The following is a 25,184-nucleotide window of genomic DNA, read 5'->3' on the forward strand; positions in this document are numbered from 1 at the left end:
CTTCTGTCCCATTCATTGCTTTATCTTCTCTGCTGCGTCAACGGTCACAGAGCAGCTACAGGCCCTCGCCAGCAGATGGCGACACAGAACAAATTGCTGAAGTCTTTTTTCCCAACTCGGTAACTGTTGTGCATCTTCAATCATCATCCAGTGATAGTACGAAGTAGGAACGTCTCCAGTTCAGTCCACAGCTTGTGCTGGGTTATGTTAAATATTTTGGTGAAATCACCTCTCATTCTGCGTAACTCCAACAGGAGGAGTATGAGGGAGAAGGGCAGTAAATTGCAGAGGGGGGTAGGAAGTGGGGGAGGGTTTAGGGGGAGGGGCAGGAAGTGGGGGAGGTTTTGGGGTAAGGAGCAAAATTAGGAAATTAGGAACCATAAATTTAAGATAGTCACAGAAACAATCCACGAGAAAGTTTACGAGGAACTGTTTTGCCAGTGACAGGGTGGTCAGTGACAGGGTGGCCAGTGACAGGGTGGTCAGTGACAGGGTGGTCAGTGACAGGGTGGTCAGTGATAGGGTGGTCAGTGATAGGGTGGTCAGTGATAGGATGGTCAGTGATAGGGTGGTCAGTGATAGGATGGTCAGTGACAGGATGGTCAGTGATAGGGTGGTCAGTGATAGGGTGGTCAGTGATAGGATGGTCAGTGATAGGGTGGTCAGTGACAGGGTGGTCAGTGATAGGGTGGTCAGTGATAGGATGGTCAGTGATAGGGTGGTCAGTGACAGGGTGGTCGGTGACAGGGTGGTCGGTGACAGGGTGGTCGGTGATAGGGTGGTCAGTGATAGGATGGTCAGTGATAGGGTGGTCAGTGATAGGGTGGTCAGTGATAGGGTGGTCAGTGATAGGGTGGTCAGTGATAGGATGGTCAGAGACAGGATGGTCAGTGATAGGATGGTCAGTGACAGGGTGGTCAGTGATAGGGTGGTCAGTGACAGGGTGGTCAGTGACAGGATGGTCAGTGACAGGGTGGTCAGTGATAGGGTGGTCAGTGACAGGGTGGTCAGTGATAGGGTGGTCAGTGACAGGGTGGTCAGTGACAGGATGGTCGGTGATAGGATGGTCGGTGATAGGATGGTCGGTGATAGGATGGTCGGTGACAGGGTGGTCGGTGACAGGGTGGTCGGTGATAGGATGGTCAGTGACAGGGTGGTCAGTGACAGGGTGGTCAGTGACAGGGTGGTCAGTGACAGGGTGGTCAGTGACAGGATGGTCAGTGACAGGGTGGTCAGTGACAGGGTGGTCAGTGATAGGGTGGTCGGTGACAGGATGGTCAGTGATAGGATGGTCAGTGACAGGGTGGTCAGTGATAGGGTGGTCAGTGACAGGATGGTCAGTGACAGGGTGGTCAGTGACAGGGTGGTCAGTGACAGGATGGTCAGTGACAGGATGGTCAGTGACAGGGTGGTCAGTGACAGGGTGGTCAGTGACAGGGTGGTCAGTGACAGGGTGGTCAGTGACAGGGTGGTCAGTGACAGGGTGGTCAGTGATAGGGTGGTCAGTGACAGGGTGGTCAGTGATAGGGTGGTCAGTGACAGGGTGGTCAGTGATAGGGTGGTCAGTGACAGGGTGGTCAGTGATAGGGTGGTCAGTGATAGGGTGGTCAGTGACAGGGTGGTCAGTGATAGGATGGTCAGAGACAGGATGGTCAGTGACAGGGATGGTCAGTGACAGGGTGGTCAGTGACAGGGTGGTCAGTGACAGGATGGTCAGTGACAGGGTGGTGAGTGATAGGATGGTCAGTGACAGGGTGGTCAGTGACAGGGTGGTGAGTGACAGGATGGTCAGTGACAGGGTGGTCAGTGATAGGGTGGTCAGTGACAGGGTGGTCAGTGATAGGATGGTCAGTGACAGGGTGGTCAGTGACAGGGTGGTGAGTGATAGGATGGTCAGTGACAGGGTGGTCAGTGACAGGGTGGTGAGTGATAGGATGGTCAGTGACAGGGTGGTCAGTGACAGGGTGGTGAGTGATAGGGTGGTCAGTGATAGGGTGGTCAGTGATAGGGTGGTCAGTGACAGGGTGGTGAGTGATAGGATGGTCAGTGACAGGGTGGTCAGTGATAGGGTGGTCAGTGATAGGGTGGTCAGTGATAGGGTGGTCAGAGACAGGATGGTCAGTGACAGGGTGGTGAGTGATAGGGTGGTCAGTGATAGGGTGGTCAGTGACAGGGTGGTCAGTGACAGGGTGGTGAGTGATAGGATGGTCAGTGACAGGGTGGTCAGTGACAGGATGGTCAGTGATAGGGTGGTCAGTGACAGGATGGTCAGTGATAGGGTGGTCAGTGACAGGGTGCTGAGTGATAGGGTGGTCAGTGATAGGGTGGTCAGTGACAGGATGGTCAGTGATAGGATGGTCAGTGATAGGGTGGTCAGTGATAGGATGGTCAGTGACAGGGTGCTGAGTGATAGGATGGTCAGTGACAGGGTGGTCAGTGACAGGATGGTCAGTGATAGGATGGTCAGTGATAGGGTGGTCAGTGATAGGATGGTCAGTGACAGGATGGTCAGTGACAGGATGGTCAGTGACAGGGTGGTCAGTGATAGGGTGGTCAGTGACAGGGTGGTCAGTGACAGGATGGTCAGTGATAGGGTGGTCAGTGACAGGGTGGTCAGTGACAGGATGGTCAGTGACAGGATGGTCAGTGACAGGGTGGTCAGTGACAGGGTGGTCAGTGACAGGGTGGTCAGTGATAGGGTGGTCAGTGATAGGGTGGTCAGTGATAGGATGGTCAGTGACAGGGTGGTCAGTGACAGGGTGGTCAGTGATAGGGTGGTCAGTGATAGGGTGGTCAGTGACAGGGTGGTCAGTGACAGGGTGGTCAGTGACAGGGTGGTCAGTGATAGGGTGGTCAGTGACAGGGTGGTCAGTGATAGGATGGTCAGTGACAGGGTGGTCAGTGACAGGGTGGTCAGTGATAGGATGGTCAGTGACAGGGTGGTCAGTGACAGGGTGGTCAGTGATAGGATGGTCAGTGATAGGGTGGTCAGTGACAGGATGGTCAGTGACAGGGTGGTCAGTGACAGGGTGGTCAGTGATAGGGTGGTCAGTGATAGGGTGGTCAGTGATAGGATGGTCAGTGACAGGGTGCTGAGTGATAGGGTGGTCAGTGACGGGGTGCTGAGTGATAGGATGGTCAGTGATAGGGTGGTCAGTGACAGGGTGGTCGGTGATAGGGTGGTCAGTGACAGGGTGGTCAGTGACAGGGTGGTCACTGACAGGGTGGTCAGTGACAGGGTGGTCAGTGATAGGGTGGTCAGTGATAGGATGGTCAGTGACAGGGTGGTCAGTGACAGGATGGTCAGTGATAGGGTGGTCAGTGACAGGATGGTCAGTGACAGGGTGGTCAGTGACAGGATGGTCAGTGATAGGGTGGTCAGTGATAGGGTGGTCAGTGATAGGGTGGTCAGTGACAGGGTGGTCAGTGACAGGATGGTCAGTGACAGGGTGGTCAGTGACAGGATGGTCAGTGATAGGGTGGTCAGTGATAGGGTGGTCAGTGATAGGGTGGTCAGTGACAGGGTGGTCAGTGATAGGGTGGTCAGTGACAGGATGGTCAGTGACAGGGTGGTCAGTGACAGGATGGTCAGTGATAGGGTGGTCAGTGATAGGGTGGTCAGTGATAGGGTGGTCAGTGATAGGGTGGTCAGTGACAGGGTGGTCAGTGATGGGGTGCTGAGTGATAGGGTGGTCAGTGATAGGGTGGTCAGTGACAGGGTGGTCAGTGATAGGGTGGTCAGTGACAGGGTGGTCAGTGATAGGGTGGTCAGTGATAGGGAGTTTCAGTGATAGGGTGGTCAGTGACAGGATGGTCAGCCATGATGTGGATTCTTCAGTCACCTGAGGGAGGAGCAGTGCTCCGAAAGCTCGTGTTTGAAACAAACCTGTTGGACTTTAACCTGGTGTTGTAAGACTTCTTACTGTGCTCACCCCAGTCCAACGCCGGCATCTCCACATCAGTGATAGGGTGGTCAGTGACAGGGTGGTCAGTGACAGGGTGGTCAGTGATAGGGTGGTCAGTGATAGGGTGGTCAGTGATAGGGTGGTCAGTGATAGGGTGGTCAGTGATAGGATGGTCAGTGACAGGGTGGTCAGTGATAGGATGGTCAGAGATAGGGTGGTCAGTGATAGGGTGGTCAGTGACAGGGTGGTCAGTGACAGGATGGTCAGTGATAGGGTGGTCAGTGATAGGATGGTCAGTGATAGGGTGGTCAGTGATAGGGTGGTCGGTGATAGGATGGTCGGTGATTGACAGGGTGGTCAGTGACAGGGTGGTCAGAGACCCTATTTATCAATGGACTGTCCCGTATTGTGAGGCCCTATTTCAGGTGTTCTGACATCCTCTTTAAAAAGTAGCAAATTGTCCCGTACTTTCTGCCTCCTGACATCCACTGCCTTTGATAAACCCGGGTTTTTACCTTCCCTCCTGTTGAACCTGTCTGTTCAGGAATGGAAACAGTTTGAAAAATAATCAGCCTCAGAGTGTGTACGATGAAGACCCAGTTGCCTTGGAATGTACTGCATTCTACAGCAAACAGCTGAACAAACAGAGCCTCAAACAAATCTCAGGAAACATCAAGTACTGTCTAAAAGAAACAGAATAGTTTGCAGGGCGGTACTGACACTACCAGAGATTAGTAATATAGCTGTATTTCATAGGTATCAATGTTATAATAATGCAATACCTTATTATAACAGGGGTTCTGCGAACTTGACCCTGAGTGTCTTTAAGACAGAGATAGATAGATTCATGATTAATAAGGGGACCAGGGGTTATGGGGAGCAGGCAGGAAAATGAGGATGAGAAAAATATCAGCCATGATTGAATGGAGCAGACTCGATGGGCCGAGTGGCCTAATTCTGCTCCTATATCTTCTGGTCTTATGATTTGAACGTTATACGGGACAGTTCTGATCGATTATTGTGGAACTTGCTTGAGCACGGGTCATTTTATCAGGTGTCCTGGCATCAGCGAAGAGCCATCTGGTCACCCGACCCCGAGAGTGATGAGAATATGGAGCTTGCTACCACAAGGAGTATAGTTAAGGCGCAAAGCATGGAGGTATTAATGGGGAAGCTAGCTAAGTACTTGAGAGTGAAAGAAATAGTACCGGCCATTGGGCTGAATGGCCTTTATCGACGTAAGTAAGACTTGGACCCTCCTAACTCTGAATGCTGCTCACTGAACCATGGGCAGCACGGTAGCATTGTGGATAGCACAATTGCTTCACAGCTCCAGGGTCCCAGGTTCGATTCCCGGCTTGGGTCACTGTCTGTGAGGAGTCTGCACATCCTCCCCGTGTGTGCGTGGGTTTCCTCCGGGTGCTCCGGTTTCCTCCCACAGTCCAAAGATGTGCAGGTTAGGTGGATTGGCCATGCTAAATTGCCCTTAGTGTCCAAAATTGCCCTTAGTGTTGGGTGGGGTTACTGGGTTATGGGGATAGGGTGGAGGTGTTGACCTTGGGTAGGGTGCTCTTTCCAAAAACCGGTGCAGACTCAATGGGCCGAGTGGCCTCCTTCTGCACTGTAAATTCTATGATAATCTATGGCTGGCACAGTGAACGCTGAGCGGGTTATTGATCTCCGTGTGTTTTGCTTTCCAGGACGTTGCTGATTTTGAATGGGTTATGTGGTTCACCAAGTTCCGAAACTACATTCTTTTTGCCTTATTTGGTCACGTTCTATTCGGCAAAGCTGTTTCCATGGCGGTACCTCAGGTGGGTACCCATTCTGTTTGAATAATTTCTATTTGTTTTTTTTGGAAGGTGGGTGATCTGACCATCAATTCACAAGACACGTGGTTGGAAGTGAACAGTGGTTTTAATAGTCTTACAACTGAGCCTGCCTGCGACGAGATGGACTGGCAGCAGCCTCACAACTGCGGATCTTTATACTTCCAGTTAGTGGGAGGAGCCATGGGTGGAGCCATGGGCGGAGCCAAGGGTGGAGCCCAGTACAAACTCCTGATCTCCCCCTATGGGCAGAGCCGCGCAACTGCTCATATACCGAGCTTACAGAGACACAACACACACAATATAACACAGTGTGAATTACTAGGATTGTGATTCACCACAGTGGGTAATACTGAGGAGGCAGGATTTCTGGGTCTGTTCTGGAGCTTACCTGGACTTTCTTGTTATTTGTTCACGGGATGTGGGTCGACACTTATTGCCCATCCCTAATTGCCCTCGAGAAGGCGCCAGTGAGCTGCCTTTGTGAAGAGCTGCAGTCCCTGAGGTGCAGCGCCACCCACAGTACTGGAGGACCGAGGCAACCATGGCGACAAGGGAGGTCAGGGCAGCACGGTAGCATTGTAGATAGCACAATCGCTTCACAGCTCCAGGGTCCCAGGTTCGATTCCCGGCTTGGGTCACTGTCTGTGCGGAGTCTGCACATCCTCCCCGTGTGTGCGTGGGTTTCCTCCGGGTGCTCCGGTTTCCTCCCACAGTCCAAAGATGTGCAGGTTAGGTGGATTGTCTATGCTAAATTGCCCTTAGTGTCCACAATTGCCCTTAGTGTTGGGTGGGGTTACTGGGGATAGGGTGGAGGTGTTGACCTTGGGTAGGGTGCTCTTTCCAAGAGCCGGTGCAGACTCGATGGGCCGAATGGCCTCCTTCTGCACTGCAAATTCTATGATAAAAGCAAAAGGAAAAGCATCCATTGTGGCGAGGATTAGTGGGAAGCCAGAGGATTGGGAGGCCTTTAAAAACGAGCAGAGGACAACTGAAAAAGCAATATTGGGGAGGTGGGAGAAGATGTAATATGAGTGTAAGCTAGCTAGTAATATAAAACAAGATAGAAAGAGTTTTTTTTCAATATATAAAAGGTAAGAGAGAGGCAAAAATAGACATTGGACCACTGGAAAATGTCGCTGGAGAAGTAATAAGAAACAAAGAAATGGCAGACAAACTGAATAGTTACTTTGCATCAGTCTTCACGGTGGAAGACACCAGTGGGATTCCAGAGTTCCAGGAGAATCCGGGGGCAGAGGTGAGTGCAGTGGCCATCACTAAGGAGAAGGTGCTGGGGAAACTGAAAGGTCTGAAGGTGGATAAATTACCCAGACAGGGTGGAATACACCCCAGGGTTCTGGAGGAGATAGCTGAGGAGATTGTGGGAGCATTGGTGATGATCTTTCAGGAATATCTGGAGGCAGGGAGGGTCCCAGAGCACTTGAGGAATGGCTAAAGTAACACTAGTTTAAGAACAGAGGGAGGCAGAAGACGGGAAATTATAGGCTGGTTAGCCTGACTTGGTCATTGGTAAGTTGAATATTAAAGATGAGATTGCGGAATACTCGGAAGTGCATGATAAAATAGGACTGAGTCAGCACGGCTTTGTCAAGGGGAGGTCACGTCTGACAAATCTGTTCTTTGTGGAGGTAACAAGAAAGTTAGGCAAAGGAATGGACGTGATTTATTTAGATTTCCAGAAGGCCATTGACTTGGTGTTATACAGGAGGCTACTATATAAGTTAAGAGCCCATGGTGTTAAAAGCCTATGGTGTTAAGGGTAAGATCCTGGCATGGATAGAGGATTGGCTAACTGGCAGAGGGCAGAGAGTGAGGATAAAGGGGTCTTTTTCAGGATGGCAGCCGGTGACTAGTGGTGTGACTCAGGGCTCTGTGCTGGGACCACAACTTTTCACAATATACATTAATGATCTGGAAGGAGGAACTGAAGGCACTGTTGCAAAATTTTCATTTGATGAAAAGATCCGTAGAGGGACAGGTAGTATTGAAAATGAAATGAAAAAATGAAAATCGCTAATTGTCAGAAGTAGGTTTCAACTGAAGTTACTGTGAAAAGCCCTTAGTCACCACATTCCGGCGCCTGTTCGGGGAGGCTAGTACGGGAATTGACCCATGCTGCTGGCCTGCTGTCAAAGTCAGCGATTTAGCCCTGTGCTAAACAGCCCCTTATTGAGGAAGGAAGGGGGTTGCAGAAGGATTTGGACAAGCTAGGAGAGTGGGCAATGAAGTGGCAGATGAAATACAATGTGGAAAAGTGTGAGGTTGTACACTTTTTGGTAGGAGGTATAGAGACATAGACTATTTTGTAAATGGGAAAAGGCTTCGGAAATCTGAAGCGCAAAGGGATTGGGGAGCCCTTGTTCACGATTCTCTTAAGGCTAATGTGCAGGTTCAGTTGGCAGTAGGGAAGGCAAATGCAATGTTAGCATTTATGTCGAGAGGGCTAGAATACAAGAGCAGGGATGTATTTCTGAGGCTGTGTAAGGCTCTGGTCAGACCCCATCCAAGGAAAGATGAGATGGCCTTGGAAAGGGTCTTGGAAATAACAAGCCAGATACTTCGAGTTTTGCGAAAGGTCATTTATTTTGCCTACGAATCGTGGAGGGGCTGAGATGGCCATTCCAGAATCCCCTGTATTACAGTAGTAAAAAGACATGTTTATTCCATGAAGTAAACAACCTCGAGGACAAAAGCACGTCTTAGATAAGAGACAGAAAATAAGCTGCCGCAGCCATGTTTTAAAAACAGACCGTGGGATATTCTCTGACTCTTGTCTAAACAAAATTGAAAACATACTGTCAGCAAAAAGGCTGCGCAGCTGCACATTGTTTTTTAAAATAAATTTAGAGTAGCCAATTCATTTTTTTTCCAATCATGGGACAATTTTAGTGTGGCCAATCCACCTACCCGGTGTCTTGTTATTCTCTTAGCGTAGCACAAGCTGCTTCCTTGATGTTCACTCTGACAAAGGAAGGTTCAGACGTGGAGATAACTTCAACACGTTTATTAAACTATTTACAATTCTCCTACTCGGGTTCGCCACTACTGTTAATCCTTCTATAGCTACTCAGACTGACGTACCAGTCTGCTACAATCCACGTGGTGGGTGTGATGTTGAATCAACCCTGTGTCTGTACTCACTGACTGTCCCCACTGGAAAGAGGAAGATCATGTGTGCTGTGTCCTTTATATATGGGTTGGTGTAATGCCCCCCTGTGGTGGTGTCTCCTCTGTGTGTATCGTGAATGCCCGTTGGTCGTGTCCTATCTAACTGATCTATTGGTTGAGTGTGTGTGTGTGATGTCTCTGGTGCTCCCTCTAGTGTCTAGCTAATCTACATGTATTTACATTAACCCCTTGTGTATTTACAGTGATGCATATCACCACACCCGGCATCTTTGGGTTGTGGCGGCGAAACCCACGCAAACACGGGGAGAATGTGCAAACTCCACACGGACAGTGACCCAGAGCCGGGAGCGAACCTGGGACCTCGGCGCCGTGAGGCAGCAGTGCTAACCACTGCTCCACCATACTGCCCAGATGCACATTGTTTACATTATGCGACCTGCCAAAAAGTTTATACAGAATAAAGTAAATATGGCTAAATATCCATCATGCTTTTCCAGGTGCATATTCTTATAAAATATAGCGAAGCAGCTAGATAAAAATTAATACCCTTAAGCGGGCAACTTATCTGCACTCAGACTGCGAGGTTAAAATGCATATTTCTAAAGCAGGCTGACTGTGAAGTCAGGTCCTTCTTTTCAGTCGCAGTTTTCGGAATGCCCCCTACCAACCCATCTCCAGCAAATTCCTCCGGAAACGCTGCAAATGCACATTTTTCTATCCAGGCTGTCAGCGTGTCCACGTGGACTGGATCGATTCAAACGGTTTCTGACTTGCAGAATGGAATATGCGGCAGACTAAAATTATGTTTGTAAGTGGGCAGCATATTTCTTCTCCGTTCTGTGGGATAATTGCAGGGTCCGCTTCATGTTCTTCCAAATTGAATTGAAAGAATCTCAACTTGGCGACCGCTGCAGGGCCAGTGAAGTTCAGCAGAGTGTCGGCTTGTAGCTTTCCGGTTTGTGCAGGCGGCGCTGTGCCATAGCGGATGATCCAGTCCTGTTGCAATCTGTTCCAATTGTCCGCCACGCTCTCATCGAATACAACAAAATCCCTGTTCCACGCTGACCAGCGTGATACCATGTAGCTCTGCTCTGGTCCATTAAATCAATGACTGCACGAGGGACCTTCAACAAACGGGAGATTTATTAACTAGACGTACAGACTCTTATTAACACACCTACACCCAGGTTCGACTCCCGCTTGGGTCACTGTCTGTGTGGAGTCTGCACTTTCTTCCTGTGTCTGCGTGGATTTCCTCTGGGTGCTCCAATTTCCTCCCACAAGTGTCATGTGAGAGTACCTTTAAGAAATGGGTGTTTATCAAATAGCTGCAGTGGATGTACCTTTAAGAAATGGGTGTTGATCAAATAGCTGGAGTGGGGGTACCTTTAAGAAATGGGTGTTTATCAAACAGCTGCAGAGATGTCCGAGTGTGCGTGGAGCTGGGCTGTCTGTCTGTTTTACCTTCGCTTTGAGCTCGCAGCTGCAGGGTGTGTTTAGTTTAGTTTTGCAGATTGGGAGCTGCATCCAGCAAAACCAGGTGTAATTCCTATTTCTTTCTGCCTGAAAGAAATGTCTTCAAATCACTTGCTAATTTAAAGTGATAACTGCTCTCAGTAGAGAATTTAAACCTGATGTCGGTGTTGAAGAGTGTATTTGTTTGATGGATGATACAAGGAAAGATTAAGGGTGACTTATAGAGTACTGTATTCTTTGGGGACAGTATTTGAGTTGATAGTTGGTGTGTTTAAAAATGTAAACTGGATTCATAGAATAAACATTGTTTTTGTTTAAAAATGCCCTTAGTTCTCTATTGCATCGCACCTGTAGAGTGGGCCCTTGTGCTCCCCATAACCAAACTCTATTCAAAGTTATGGGTCAGGTGAACTCCATGATATACTTTGGGGTTCTCGAAACCCTGGCCCGTACTAAACTGGGGGCTCGTGAGGGGTAAAAGTATCTATTGGGTGGCTTTGTGAACTTAAAGACAGTGAGGGGTGAGCATATTTGTGGTTGCTTTTCAGGTGGGGTATATCAGTTTAAGTAGGGAGTGTATTGTGGACAATGGCTCTTTCAGAAGCTCGGATGTTTTTGGGGATGGATAAGGTCACACGCAGTACCTTACGAACAGAAACTAAAAAAAGGCTTTTACATTTGCCGAAAACATTGCAGTTAACGTTATCTGACAGCATGCGAAATGAAGAGGTACTTACGGCGCTACTGAGCATTTAAAATTGCATGAGGTACAGTCTGACTCATTAGCACTGGCAAAAATTCAGTTACATATTAAACAACTGGATCATGAGAAAGGATTAAAGCAGCTTGAATATGCAATGAGGGACAAAGAAAAGGAGAGAGAAGAAAGAAACAAAGAAAGAATAACCCTAACAGAACAAAATGAAAGAGAAAGGGAGGTACAGATCAAGGAAAGAGAAAAAGAGAGAGAGTTTGAACTTCAGAAAATGGCCATGAAACATGGCAATCAGTTAAAATTGGCGGATGTAAATGGAAACGTAAAGTTGGAGGATAGTGATGAGGATAAAGAGAAAGAGTGTCATAGTCAAAGGCTTGGTGGGGGATCTATTTAAATATGTCCAAGCATTGCCACGGTTTGATGAGAAGGAGGTAGAAGCTTTTTTCATTTCATTTGAGAAGGTGGCTAAACAAATGAAATGGCCACCGGATATGTGGGTATTGCTGATTCAAACAAAGCTGGTAGGTAGGGCTAGTGAAGTGTTTGCATCATTATCAGAGGAGGTATCTGGGACATATGAGGAGGTGAAAAAAATCCATCATAGGTGCATATGAACTAGTGCCTGAAGCCTACAGACAAAGGTTTAGAAATTTAAGGAAAGAGCCTGGTCAAGCATACCTGGAGTTCGAAAGGATCAAACAGAATAATTTTGATAGGTGGATAAGGCCTTTGAAAATAGACCAAACGTATGAAGCTCTCAGAGAAATTATACTTTTGGAGGAGATTAAAATTTCAATTTGTGATGTAGTGAGAACTCATGTGGAAGAGCACAGGGTTAAAACTGCGAGGTTAGCAGCAGAAATGGCAGATGATTTGGTCCTCAGCGCCGTGAGGCAGCAGTGCTAAGCACTCCGCCACCATGCTGCCTAGACATGGGGCTTTTCACAGTAACCTCATTGCAGTGTTCATGTAAGCCTATTTATGACAATAAAGATTATTATTATTCCTCTGTCTGAGGTCCTGGGCATTCCTGCCAAGGTCCACACCCTGAGGCGCCCCACGTGACCGCGTCGTCACCTGATGACCTGGTCGGCATCCAGTATCCACAGCATTTTATTTTATTAACTCGGAGTGACCTTCCTGCCTCCTGCTCCCATTCTCAGAGTGATGCATGAGGGGTCACCCAGCGCGCCCCCCTCCCGTAAGATCATGGTGCCTCTCCTCTTGCTCACCTGCACCACTTATTGCTGCCAGCGCTACATCCATCAATCTGGATCCTTCTGTGCTCCATGAGCCATTGAAGGTGGCAGGGCATTTTGAGAGAGCAGTTAACAAAGCATACGGCATCTAGGCTTCATCAATAGGGGCATGGAGTGCAAGGACAAGGAGGTTATGCCAGCTTGTACAAGACACTAGTTGAACCTCAGCTGGGGAATTGTGTCCAATTTCGGGTGGCGTGCTTTAAAAAAATGTGATGGCATCGGAAAGAGTAGAGGGTCTTGTGGCGGAATGGGCAGGTCCCCAACCAGGACGTTGGTTTAATCAAGGCATTCAAAAGGCAATTAGACTGTTATCTGAAAAAGAAGGGTTCACAGAGGGAAGGCGGGGGATTGGTACCTGGTGGACTGTTCGTTTGGAGAGCCAAATGGGCTGAACCACTTCCTCTGCACTGTGACCGTTCTGGATTTCCACTGCGGCTTTTTTTCCCCTCCGCCTTTCCTTCAAGAGGCACCCCTGCTTTTATAAACAAGCGGGTTGCTTGTATCATGTGACTGGCAAACCACGTTGTGGCGGCACCTGCTGTGTCCAGACCGCACTGGCAGGATGGAGAAGCAGAGACCAGGGCACGCCCCCAAATCATGCAACAGAGGTGGCCATTTTGTGTCACGTTGACCTTGATCTGAATGGCTGCAAATTTCCCACAAATTGGGGCAACTTAATTTTGACGTTGCCTCCAGTCTCCCAAAGCCATGAATCCAAGGTCAAGAATTTCAAGAATTTTGTTTACCATTTTCCCACTGCATTATTGTAGAGAAAGATCTGAGATTTAAAAGCTTTTATAAACGGTGTATTCTCCCAGATGTTGTGTCGTCAGAGGGTAATTTGATAGGTTAAATGAAAGTTGTTAGACGATGACAAGGTTGCCAATGGTTGGGGGGGGGGGGAAGCACCGGAGTGGGAATTATAAAAGGAAAGGATAGAAAAATTTGAGTCACTTCGTAGAACGATAGAGCACAGAAGGAGGCCATTGAGCCTAGGGTACCTTTGCCCAGATTACGACCCAGTTAATGCAGCCCCCTGTGAGGTGTGAATCCTCCCTCTCCAGTCCCATGTAGGATTGAGCTTTGCACTCAGTGTTGATTCTTCACGTTCTGTGGGCACAGTGTCTGAACCTCGCACACAGGGATCTTGACCCAAGAGTCTCCGGAGTCCATAATATGTTCATTCCTTACGTGTGGTTGTAATTCAATGGATAATGCGTGTTTTTGAAAGAATTTTGTGAATATTTACTATATTACCGATGTCCTCTCTTTCACAGCACAGATCCTTATATTTTATGACTTACGGGATACTTGCAGTCCTGGCTACAATGGGCACCTCGTACCTCGTCTTAATCCTGGCCCACTGCATTCTACTCTACAGCGTTGCCCTGGCTAAAAAGAAGTGGCTGTGTTTTGTGGCCGGACTCTGCAACTTAGCAACATTCAAAATAGAGCCTGTGAGCTCTTGGCAGGTAAGGACATGAGAAACAGGAGCAGGAATAGACCAGGGGAGGCAGTGGCATAGCTGTGTTGTCACTCGACAAGTAACGCAGCGACCCAGGGTAGTGCACTGGGGACCTGGGTTCAAATCCCACCGTGGATCCTGCCGATTGTCGTAAAAACCCATCACTAAATCCTTTAGGGAAGGAAATCTGCCGTCCTTACCCCATCTGGCCTACATGTGACTCTAGACCAGTGTTCTTCATGCGCAGTGCGGCCGCTATTTTTTTAAACGGTTGCAGATTTCTGTTTTACAAGTTCTGTCGTGGTTTTTATTCATTTATTGGTGAACCGGATGGATTTTTACAGCAATCTAGGTAGTTTCACAATCAGTGTTGTATTCCTGATTTTGTAATTGAATTTAAATTACCCCAGCTACTTCTGCGGGATTCGAACTCCCATCCGGGGAGCATTAGTCCTGGGATTTGGATTACTTCTCCAACAGCATTGCTGTTATGCCAATTGTCCTCCTTATAATGTCTGATGATGCAGTGTCCCACAAAAATGAAGAGAAATTCCTTCACGCAGAGAGTGGTGAGCCTGTGGAATCTGTTGCCGCAGGGATTAGTTTGTTTGCCCTCCGGCGTTCCTCAGATTGCACAAACGCCAGTTCCCGATTGTTTCTGCGATGGTGAGAATTAGTGCAGCGGGATTATTAAGACGAAGCTCTTCTGATTTATGTGGTCAGACCAGCTGCCTCGCTGCCTATCTTCCAACAAGCTCACCTGCCGCAATCGGAATAGGCGGAATAGGTTTCTTCCTGACTGAATGATCCCAAAACAAAAGGAGCAGTGGGAATAGAGTCCATTTTGACTCTGGTTATGATGAGGGCTGCCACAGGCCAATGGGCTGGGTCTGGCTAGAGCTGCCAACTGAACATATGAACAAGGAGCAGGAGGAGGCCATTCAGCCCCTCGAACCTCCTCCGCCATCGAATAAGATTACGGCTGATCTGATAACCTGAGATCTGCAACCCGCTAATACATCATTCTTTTGCGAACCAAGAATCTATCCATAAGACCACAAGACATGGGAGTAGAAGGGAGGCCATTCAGCCCATCGAGTCTGCTCCGCCATTCAATGAATCTTGACTGATCTGATGATAATCCTCAAATCCACTTTCCCGCCTTTTCCCCATAACTCTTGATTCCCTCACTGATTAAAAATCTGTCTATCTCAGCCTTGAACGCACGTAATGACCCAGCCTCTACAGCTCTCTGCGGTAAAGAATTCCACAGATTCACTCCCCTCTGAGACAAGAAATTCCTCCTCATCTCTGTCTGAAATGGGCGACCCCTCACTCTGAGATTGTGCCCTCTGGCCCTAGACTCTCCCACAAGGGGAAACATCCTTCTCAGCATCCACCCTGTCAAACCCCCTGAGAATCCGATATGTCTCAATAAGGTCGCCTCTCATTCTTCTAAACTCCCAATGAGCACAGGCCCAACCTACTCAACCTCTCCTCATAAGAAAATCCCTCCATACCCGGGGTCAACCTAGTGAACCTTCTCTGGACTGCCTCCAATGTCCGCATATATTTCCTGAGTTAGCCACCTTTGCCTAAAATATATTCCAAATCTCTGCCTCCATCACCTTTTCAGGAAGAGAGTTCCAGAGAGACCCAACTCTCTGGGTGAAGACATTTCAGCTCCTCTCCATGTCAAACGGGCGACCCGTCATTTTTAAACAGTGACCCCCCCCCGAGTTCTAGATTCTCCCACAAGAGGAAACATCCTCTCCACGTCCACCCTGTCAAGAAGATTTGTTCGCCCCTTTCCTGTGGAAGCGGTCCTAACACGTTCAAACATTCAAGGAGCGCATGGGGGAACTGCAACAATTATTTATTCTTGCCTGGCACAAAATTAAAACGAGGAAAGGTGGCCAATCCGTGGCGTACAAGGGTAATTAGATAGTATTTGATCCAAGGAAGATGCAAGGATAAATCCCAGGGTCTGATAATCTACATCCCAGGGTAGTGAAGGAGGTGGCTCTGGAAATAGTGGATGCATTGGTGGTCATCTTCCGGGATTCTATAGACTCTGGGACAGTTCCAGCAGATTGGAGGGTAGCTCACGTCACTCCACTATTTAAAAAGGGAGGTAGAGAGAAAACAGGGAATTCTAGACCAGTAAGCCTGATGACGGTAGAGGGGAACATTCTAGAATCCATTATCAAAGATTTTATAGCAGAGCATTTAGAAAACAGTGGCAGGATCAGTCAGAGTCAGCATAAGACCATAAGACATAGGAGTGGAAGTAAGGCCATTCGGCCCATCGAGTCCACTCCACCATTCAATCATGGTTGATTTCAACTCCATTTACCCGCTCTCTCCCCATAGCCCTTAATTCCTCGAGAAATCAAGAATTTATCAATTTCTGTCTTAAAGACACTCAATGTCCCGGCCTCCACCGCCCTCTGTGGCAATGAATTCCACAGACCTACCACTCTCTGGCTGAAGAAATTTCTCCTCATCTCTGTTCTAAAGTGACTCCCTTTTATTCTAAGGCTGTGCCCCCGCGTCCTAGTCTCCCCTGCTAATGGAAACAACTTCCCTACGTCCATCCTATCCAAGCCATTCATTATCTTGTACGTTTCTATTAGATCTCCCCTCAACCTCCTAAACTCCAATGAATATAATCCCACGATCCTCAGACGTTCATCGTATGTTAGGCCTACCATTCCTGGATCATCCGTGTGAATCTCCGCTGGACCCGCTCCAGTGCCAGTATGTCCTTCCTGAGGTATGGGGCCCAAAATTGCTCACAGTATTCTAAATGGGGCCTAACTAGTGCTTTATAAAGCCTCAGAAGTACATCCCTGCTTTTATATTCCAAGCCTCTTGAGATAAATGACAACATTACATTTGCTTTCTTAATTACGGACTCAACCTGCAAGTTTACCTTTAGAGAATCCTGGACTAGGACTCCCAAGTCCCTTTGCACTTTAGCATTATGAATTTTGTCACCGTTTAGAAAATAGTCCATGCCTCTATTCTTTTTTCCAAAGTGCAAGACCTCGCACTTGCCCACGTTGAATTTCATCAGCCACTTCTTGGACCATTCTCCTAAACTGTCTAAATCTTTCTGCAGCCTCCCCACCTCCTCAATACTACCTGCCCCTCCACCTATCTTTGTATCATCGGCAAACTTGGCCAGAATGCCCCCAGTCCCGTCATCTAGATCGTTAATATATAAAGAGAACAGCTGTGGCCCCAACACTGAACCCTGCGGGACACCACTTGTCACCGGTTGCCATTCCGAAAAAGAACCTTTTATCCCAACTCTCTGCCTTCTGTCTGACAGCCAATCGTCAATCCATGTTAGTACCTTGCCTCGAATACCATGGGCCCTTATTTTACTCAGCAGTCTCCCGTGAGGCACCTTGTCAAAGGCCTTTTGGAAGTCAAGATAGATAACATCCATTGGCTCTCCTTGGTCTAACCTATTTGTTATCTCTTCAAAGAACTCTAACAGGTTTGTCAGGCACGACCTCCCCTTACTAAATCCATGCTGACTTGTCCTAATCCGACCCTGCACTTCCAAGAATTTAGAAATCTCATCCTTAACGATGGATTCTAGAATTTTGCCAACAACCGAGGTTAGGCTAATTGGCCTATAATTTTCCATCTTTTTTCTTGTTCCCTTCTTGAACAGGGGGGTTACAACAGCGATTTTCCAATCCTCTGGGACTTTCCCTGATTCCAGTGACTTTTGAAAGATCATAACTAACGCCTCCACTATTTCTTCAGCTATCTCCTTTAGAACTCTAGGATGTAGCCCATCTGGGCCCGGAGATTTATCAATTTTCAGACCTTTTAATTTCTCTAGCACCTTCTCCTTTGTGATGGCAACCATATTCAACTCTGCCCCCTGACTTTCCTGAATTGTTGGGATATTACTCATGTCTTCTACTGTGAAGACTGACGCAAAGTACTTATTAAGTTCCTCAGCTATTTCCTTGTCTCCCATCACTAGATTACCAGCGTCATTTTGGAGCGGCCCAATGTCTACTTTTGCCTCCCGTTTGTTTTTAATGTATTTAAAGAAACTTTTACTATCATTCCTAATGTTACTGGCTAGCCTACCTTCATATTTGATCCTCTCCTTCCTTATTTCTCTCTTTGTTATCCTCTGTTGTTTTTGTAGCCTTCCCAATCTTCTGACTTCCCACTACTCTTTGCCACATTATAGGCTCTCTCTTTTGCCTTGATGCATTCCCTGACTTCCTTTGTCAGCCATGGCTGCCTAATCCTCCCTCTGATAACCTTTCTTTCTTTGGGATGAACCTCTGCACTGTGTCCTCAATTACTCCCAGAAACTCCTGCCATTGCTGTTCTACTGTCTTTCCCACTAGGCTCTGCTTCCAGTCGATTTTCGTCAGTTCCTCCCTCATGCGCCTGTAATTACCTTTATTTAACTGTAAAACCTTTACATCTGATTCTACCTTCTTTCTTTCAAATTGCAGACTGAATTCTACCATATTATGATCACTGCTTCCTAAGTGTTCCCTTACTTTAAGGTCTTTTATCAATTCTGGCTCATTACATAACACTAAGTCCAGAATAGCCTGTTCCCTCGTGGGCTCCATCACAAGCTGTTCCAAAAAGCCATCCTGTAAACATTCAATGAATTCCCTTTCTTTGGGTCCACTGGCAACATTATTTACCCAGTCCACCTGCATATTGAAGTCCCCCATGATCACTGTGACCTTGCCTTTCTGACATGCCCTTTCTATTTCGTGGTGCATTTTGTGCCCCTGGTCCTGAACCACTGTCAGGAGGCCTGTACATAACTCCCATTATGGTTTTTTTGCCTTTGTGGTTCCTCAACTCTACCCACACAGACTCCACATCGTCTGACCCTATGTCGTTTAGTGCTATTGATTTAATTTCATTTCTAATTAACAAGGCAACCCCGCCCCCTCTACCCACCTCTCTGTCTTTTCGATAGGTTGTAAATCCCTGGATGTTTAACTGCCAGTCCTGAACCCCCTGCAACCATGTTTCTGTGATGCCTACCACATCATACCTGCCAGTCACAATCTGGGCCACAAGCTCATCTACCTTGTTCCGTACACTGCGGGCATTTAAATATAGCACCTTTAATTCCCTATTGACTGTCCCTTTTTGTTTTCTTAGTGTGGTGGACCTTGGTTTACTGAGCCTTTCCATACACTGTGTCATATTTTGTGAGTTGGGGACTATCGTAACCTCTCCTGAGCTCTGTCTTTTCGTGATTTTTTGTAATCCTAAACAGCTACGCTTCCCACTGATTCCTTCACCTCTTGGTTCCCTGACTTTCCCTTCCCCCCCAATCTCTAGTTTAAAGTCCTATTGACCACCCTATTTACTCTTTTCGCCAGAACACTGGTCCCAGCTCGGTTCAGCATGGCGTGCTGAAGGGGAAATCATGCTCAGCAAGCTGGAAACTGGAATTCTTCAAGGATGTAATTAGTAGAGTTGATGAGTGGGACCAAGTGGATGTGGTTTATTTGGACTTTCAGAAGCCTTTCAATAAAGTCCCGCATAAAAGATTAGCGTGTAAAGTGAATCGGATTAGGGGGTAGTGTATTGAGATGGATAGAAAACAGGTTGACAGACAGGAAACAAAGAATAGCAATAAATTGCCAGGCAGTAACTAGTGGGGTACCGCAGGGATCGATGCTGGGACCCCAGCTATTCACAATATATATTAATGATTTAGATGAGGGAACAAAATATAAAATTATCAAATTTGCAGATGGCACCACGTTGGGTGGGAGGGTGAGCTGTGAGGAGGATGCAGAGATCCTGCAGTGTGATTTGGACAAGTTGAGCGGGTGGGAAAATGAATGGCAGATGCAGTATAATTTGGAGAAATGTGAGGTTATCCACTTTGGTCGCAAAAACAAGAAGGCAGACTGATGCACGATCAATAACTCCAGAAGCGAGATTGGAGACAATGGAAGGCTTTATTGCACTAGATGTTCCCCCCCCCAGCAGCGCAGGTACAGAATGCAGCTGCTGGGGAGACACAGACTCTTATACTCCGCCTTACTGGGCGGAACCAGCAGGCAGGCTTCACCAATGAAACAGCAGTCTCAGGTCCCTCCCACGCCAATGGTCTTACAGCATATTCAGAGGTACCGTAATACCTCTAATACCGACTACCACACAGACTATTATCTGAACGGCCCTAAATTAGGAGACGGGAATGTGCAACGAGATCTGGGAGTCCTCGCACACCAGTCACTGAAGGTAAGCATGCAGATGCAGCAGGAGGTAAAGAAGATAATGGTATGCTGGTCTTCATTGTGAGAGGATTCGAGTACAGGAGCAGGGATGTCTTGCTGCAGTTATACACGTCCTTGGTGAGGCCACACCTGGAGTATTGTGTACAGTTTTGGTCTCCTTATCTGAGGAAGGATGTTCCAGCTATGGAGGGAGAGCAGTGAAGGTTCACCAGACTGATTCCTGGGTTGGTAGGTATGACGTCTGAGGAGAGATTGAATTGGTTAGGATTGTATTCGCTGGAGTTCAGAAGAATAAGGCGGGGATCTCATAGAAACCTATAAAATTCTAACAGGACTGGACAAGGCAGATGCAGGAAGGATGTTCCCGATGGTGGGGGGGTGTCCAGAACCAGGGGTCACAGTCTGTGGATACGGGGTAGACCATTTCGGACAGAGATGAGGAGAAATTCCTTCACGCAGAGAGTGGTCGGTCTGTGGAATTTGTTACCACAGGAATTAGTTGAGACCAGAACATTATGGGCTGGATTCTCTGTTTCAGGGACTATGTCTCCACGCTATCGTTAAAACTGTGATCTTTTACGCCAGAAAAACTGATGTCAAAGGCCACACATTCACAGTACTGCAGGGGGCTAGCAGGGAGCTGTCGTGGAGCTCCCAGCTCCAGCTGCAGATACGCCCCCCACCACACTTCCGGGTCAAAGGCCACACATTCACAGTACTGCAGGGGGCTAGCAGGGAGCTGTCGTGGAGCTCCCAGCTCCAGCTGCAGATACGCCCCCCCACCACACTTCCGGGTCAAAGGCCACACATTCACAGTACTGCAGGGGGCTAGCAGGGAGCTGTCGTGGAGCTCACAGCTCCAGCTACAGATAACTCCCCCCCCCCCCCCCCCCCCCCCGCACTTCCGGGTCAGAGGCCGCACATGCACAGGGCTGCGGCCTCCAATGGCCAAACCGTGCTCCATGGCGGACTCAGACCGCGGACCTGGACCGCGGAAATAGTGCCCCCGATCGGCCGCGCACCCGACCCAGACAGCCCGCACAATAAAGGCCCAGTCCCGTATGAGGCCCCCCCTGCACTCCGATCGGCCTGCCCACGACCACGACAGAGTCCACAGCCACCCCGCGTGTTTCCTGAACGGCTGGGACCACATTAGAAATACCCCGTCGGGACTTCAGCCGGCCGGGGACGGAGAATAGCGGGGACGGAGAATAGCGGGGACGGAGAATAGCGGGACGGAGAATAGCGGGGACGGAGAATAGCGGGGAGGGCCTCAGGCAATGGCCGCAGGTGGTGGATACACAGCGTGGCGTACTCCTCGAGTAAAGCGCTTTCCAGGGGGCAGGAGAATCGAACTGGCGCCGGTCCCGATTCCACGTGTGAAACTGGATTCTCCGCCGGACGCGATTTTGGCGTTGGGGTGCGGAGAATCCGACCCTATATGTTTTCAAGGAGCAGTTAGATATAGCACTAGGGGCGAGAGGATCAAAGGTTATGGGGAGAAAGTGGGATTAGGCTATTGAGTTGGATGATCAACCATGATCATAATCAATGGTGGAGCAGGCTCGGAGGGCCGAATGGCCTCTTCCTGCTCCTGTTTTCTATGTTTTTATGCTCCAGTTTGACAGCTGAACTTGACCTGTGTGAACTCTTATCTGCTCCTAGACTGGGTTTGTGACGGGCACCTTCCAGCTCGAAGATGTCCTGTTTTATGGAGGAAGCGGCTTCACCATCATGCGATGTATGAGTTTCGCCTTGGAGAACGCTGAGAGGAAAGACGGAAACTACTCGATCCTGGATCTACTGATATACAACTTCTACCTCCCTTTTTTCTTTTTTGGACCTGTTATGACTTTTGATCAGTTTTACGCTCAGGTACGCTTCGGAACAGAGCACAGTGGGGCCTAAGGAAAGTCAGACATTTTTATACGGCGTCTTTTCTAACCTTGGGATATCCCACACTGCTTTGTAACCAGTGAAGGACTTTAGAAATTTAGGGCGGGATTTACATCCTCCCTGCTGGTGGCAAGCAGCCATGAGGTAATAATTGGGGGGAGTTTTGCGGTGTTGTTAACAGTATAACTATTGGCCATGACGCGGGGGGAGAGCTTACCTGCTGATTCTCGAAACAGTGCCATGGGATCTGTTTCACTGACCTGAGAAGGAAGGCCTGTTTAATCTCTCCTCTGAAAGGAGGCATTTCTGGCCACACAGCACTCCCTCACTACTGCATCGGAGTGTCACTCTAACTTGCGTGCGCAGGTCACTGATGGGCCTTGAACAACATTCCCTGTAAGCCACACAGGTTCACGCCTGCGTTGCGATCAAGAATGTGTCATGTGAGAGAAAACATCGGCCATGCGCAAGCAGCCGTCACTTTAAGGGAATGTTAAGGGAGCCACACAGTGCAATGGAAAGCTCGTGCACAGGAATTGGAGGCAACAGTGATGCGGGTTGAGATTTATCTACTGGGGTTGAGTTGGTCGACTTCCTAATGAGCTTTTCCTGTTCCCCAAGACTCACTTACTCTGAGCCCTCGTATCCCACAGGTAAACCAACCAAAGTTCGTTCGGAAAGAGAACGAGATGTGGAACATCAGGAAATATGCTTTAGTGCACCTAGCTGTAATAATCTTCGTTGATGTCTTCTTCCATTACCTCTACATTCTGACCATCCCTTCAGACCTGGAGCTGGCCGCAATTCTTTCCGACTGGGCATTGGGTAAGTCACCAGATTGACCATCCATTTCTCCATCGCTTTAGTCTCCGAAAACCCCAACCCCCCTTGGAGCTCCACACCGAAACCTCCACCTGCTCCACCATTATCCCTGACTCTCTGTCCCCCCCCCCCCCCCCCCCCTCCCCCACACTCAACCACATGGATCTGAACACCCCCCCCCCCACACTCAACCACATGGATCTGAACACCCCCCCCACACTCAACCACATGGATCTGAACACCCCTCCGCCCACACTCAACCACATGGATCTGAACACCCCTCCCCCACACTCAACCACATGGATCTGAACACCCTCCCCACACTCAACCACATGGATCTGAACACCCCCCCACCCACCCTACACTGAACCACATGGATCTGACACCCCTCCTCCCACTCAACCACATGGATCTGACACCCCCACCCCACACTCAACCACATTGATCTGAACACCCCCCCCCCACACTCACCCACCACCCCCCCACACTCAACCACATGGATCTGAACAACCCCCCCACCCCCCACACTCAACCACATGGATCTGAACCCCCCCACACTCAACCACATGGATCTGAACCACCCCCCCCACACTCAACCACATGGATCTGAACACCCCCCACCCCCCCCACACTCAACCACATGGATCTGAACCCCCCCCCACACTCAACCACATGGATCTCTGAACACCCCCCCCCCCCCACACTCAACCACATGGATCTGAACACCCCCCCCCCCCCCCCCCACACTCAACCACATGGATCTGAACACCCCCCACCCCCCCACACTCAACCACATGGATCTGAACCCCCCCACACTCAACCACATGGATCTGAACACCCCCCCCACCCCCCCACACTCAACCACATGGATCTGAACACCCCCCCCCCTTCTATTGCAAATTGCTGCATGGTCTTTTGTTGCTTTGGTCTCACTCCACATCCTTCCATAATGTCCTCAGCTCCCGCTCTGCTCCCTCTCAGCTCCCGCTCTGCTCCCTCTCATCTCCCGCTCTGCTCCCTCTCATCTCTCGCTCTGTTCCCTCTCAGCTCCCACTCAGCCCCCGCTCAGTACCCGCTCAGTACCCGCTCAGCCCCCGCTCAGCCCCCGCTCTGCTCCCTCTCAGCTCCCTCTCAGCTCCCTCTCAGCCCCCGCTCAGCTCCCGCTCTGCCCCCGCTCAGCTCCCGCTCTGCTCCCGCTCAGCTCCCGCTCAGCTCCCGCTCTGCTCCCTCTCATCTCCCGCTCTGCTCCCTCTCATCTCTCGCTCTGTTCCCTCTCAGCTCCCTCTCAGCCCCCGCTCAGCTCCCGCTCTGCTCCCGCTCAGCTCCTGCCCCCGCGCTCTGCGCTCACTCCCTCTCCCTCTTCTCAGCCGAACACTCAGCCCCCGCTCTGCTCCCGCTCAGCCCCCGCTCAGTTCCCTCTCAGCTCCCTCTCAGCTCCCTCTACACCCACTCTCGCTCCCGCTCTGCTCCTCTCGCTCCCGCTCAGCCCCCCTCTGCTCCCGCTCAGCTCCCGCTCAGCCCCCGCTCTGCTCCCCTCAGCTCCCCTCAGCCCCGCTCTGCTCCCTCCTGCTCCCTCTCGCGCCCTCCCTCATCAGCCCCCCTCTCTCCCCAGCTCCGCTCCCGCCCCCCCGCTCTGCTCCCGCTCAGCTCCGTCTCTGCACCCACTCAGCTCCCTCTCTGCTCCCGCTCAGCCCCCGCTCTGCTCCCTCTCTGCTCCCGCTCAGCCCCCGCTCTGCTCCCGCTCAGCTCCCGCTCAGCTCCCTCTCTGCTCCCTCTCTGCTCCCGCTCAGCCCCCGCTCTGCTCCCGCTCAGCTCCCTCAGCCCCCGCTCTGCTCCCTCTCTGCTTCCTCTCTGCTCCCGCTCAGCCCCCGCTCTGCTCCCGCTCAGCTCCCGCTCAGCCCCCGCTCTGCTCCCGCTCAGCTCCGTCTCTGCACCCACTCAGCTCCCTCTCTGCTCCCGCTCAGCTCCCGCTCTGCTCCCACTCAGCTCCCGCTCTGCTCCCTCAGCTCCCTCTCAGCTCCCTCTCTGCCCCCGCTCAGCTCCCGCTCAGCTCCCGCTCAGCCCCACTCTGCTCCGCTCTGCTCCCTCTCTGCTCCCTCTCTGCTCCCGCTCAGCCCCCGCTCAGCCCACCCTCTGCTCCCAGTCAGCTCCCGCTCAGCCCCCGCTCAGCCCCCGCTCAGCTCCCGCTCAGCTCCCGCTCTGCCCCCGCTCTGCCCCCGCTCTGCTCCCTCTCAGCTCCCTCTCTGCTCCCGCTCAGCCCCCGCTCAGCCCACCCTCTGCTCCCGCTCAGCTCCCGCTCAGCCCCCGCTCAGCTCCCGCTCTGCCCCCACTCTGCCCCCGCTCTGCTCCCTCTCTGCTCCCTCTCTGCTCCCGCTCAGCCCCCCTCAGCCCACCC

General features: G+C 50.0%; 1 protein-coding gene across 2 annotated transcripts in view; it reads left to right on the forward strand.

Moving 5' to 3' along the window:
• The window catches only part of hhatlb (hedgehog acyltransferase like, b), a 113,326-nt gene that overhangs the window by 57,525 nt on the left and 30,617 nt on the right, over positions 1-25,184 (forward strand). For both annotated transcript variants that reach the window (XM_038798521.1, XM_038798520.1), the window contains exons 4-7: positions 5,606-5,719; positions 13,618-13,812; positions 21,737-21,946; positions 22,621-22,792. In XM_038798521.1, coding sequence (XP_038654449.1) covers positions 5,606-5,719; positions 13,618-13,812; positions 21,737-21,946; positions 22,621-22,792 — 691 coding nt within the window. The remainder of the gene's footprint in view (positions 1-5,605; positions 5,720-13,617; positions 13,813-21,736; positions 21,947-22,620; positions 22,793-25,184) is intronic.

This window comes from Scyliorhinus canicula, chromosome 5 (genome assembly GCF_902713615.1).
Source record: "Scyliorhinus canicula chromosome 5, sScyCan1.1, whole genome shotgun sequence".
Classification (NCBI taxonomy): domain Eukaryota; kingdom Metazoa; phylum Chordata; class Chondrichthyes; order Carcharhiniformes; family Scyliorhinidae; genus Scyliorhinus; species Scyliorhinus canicula.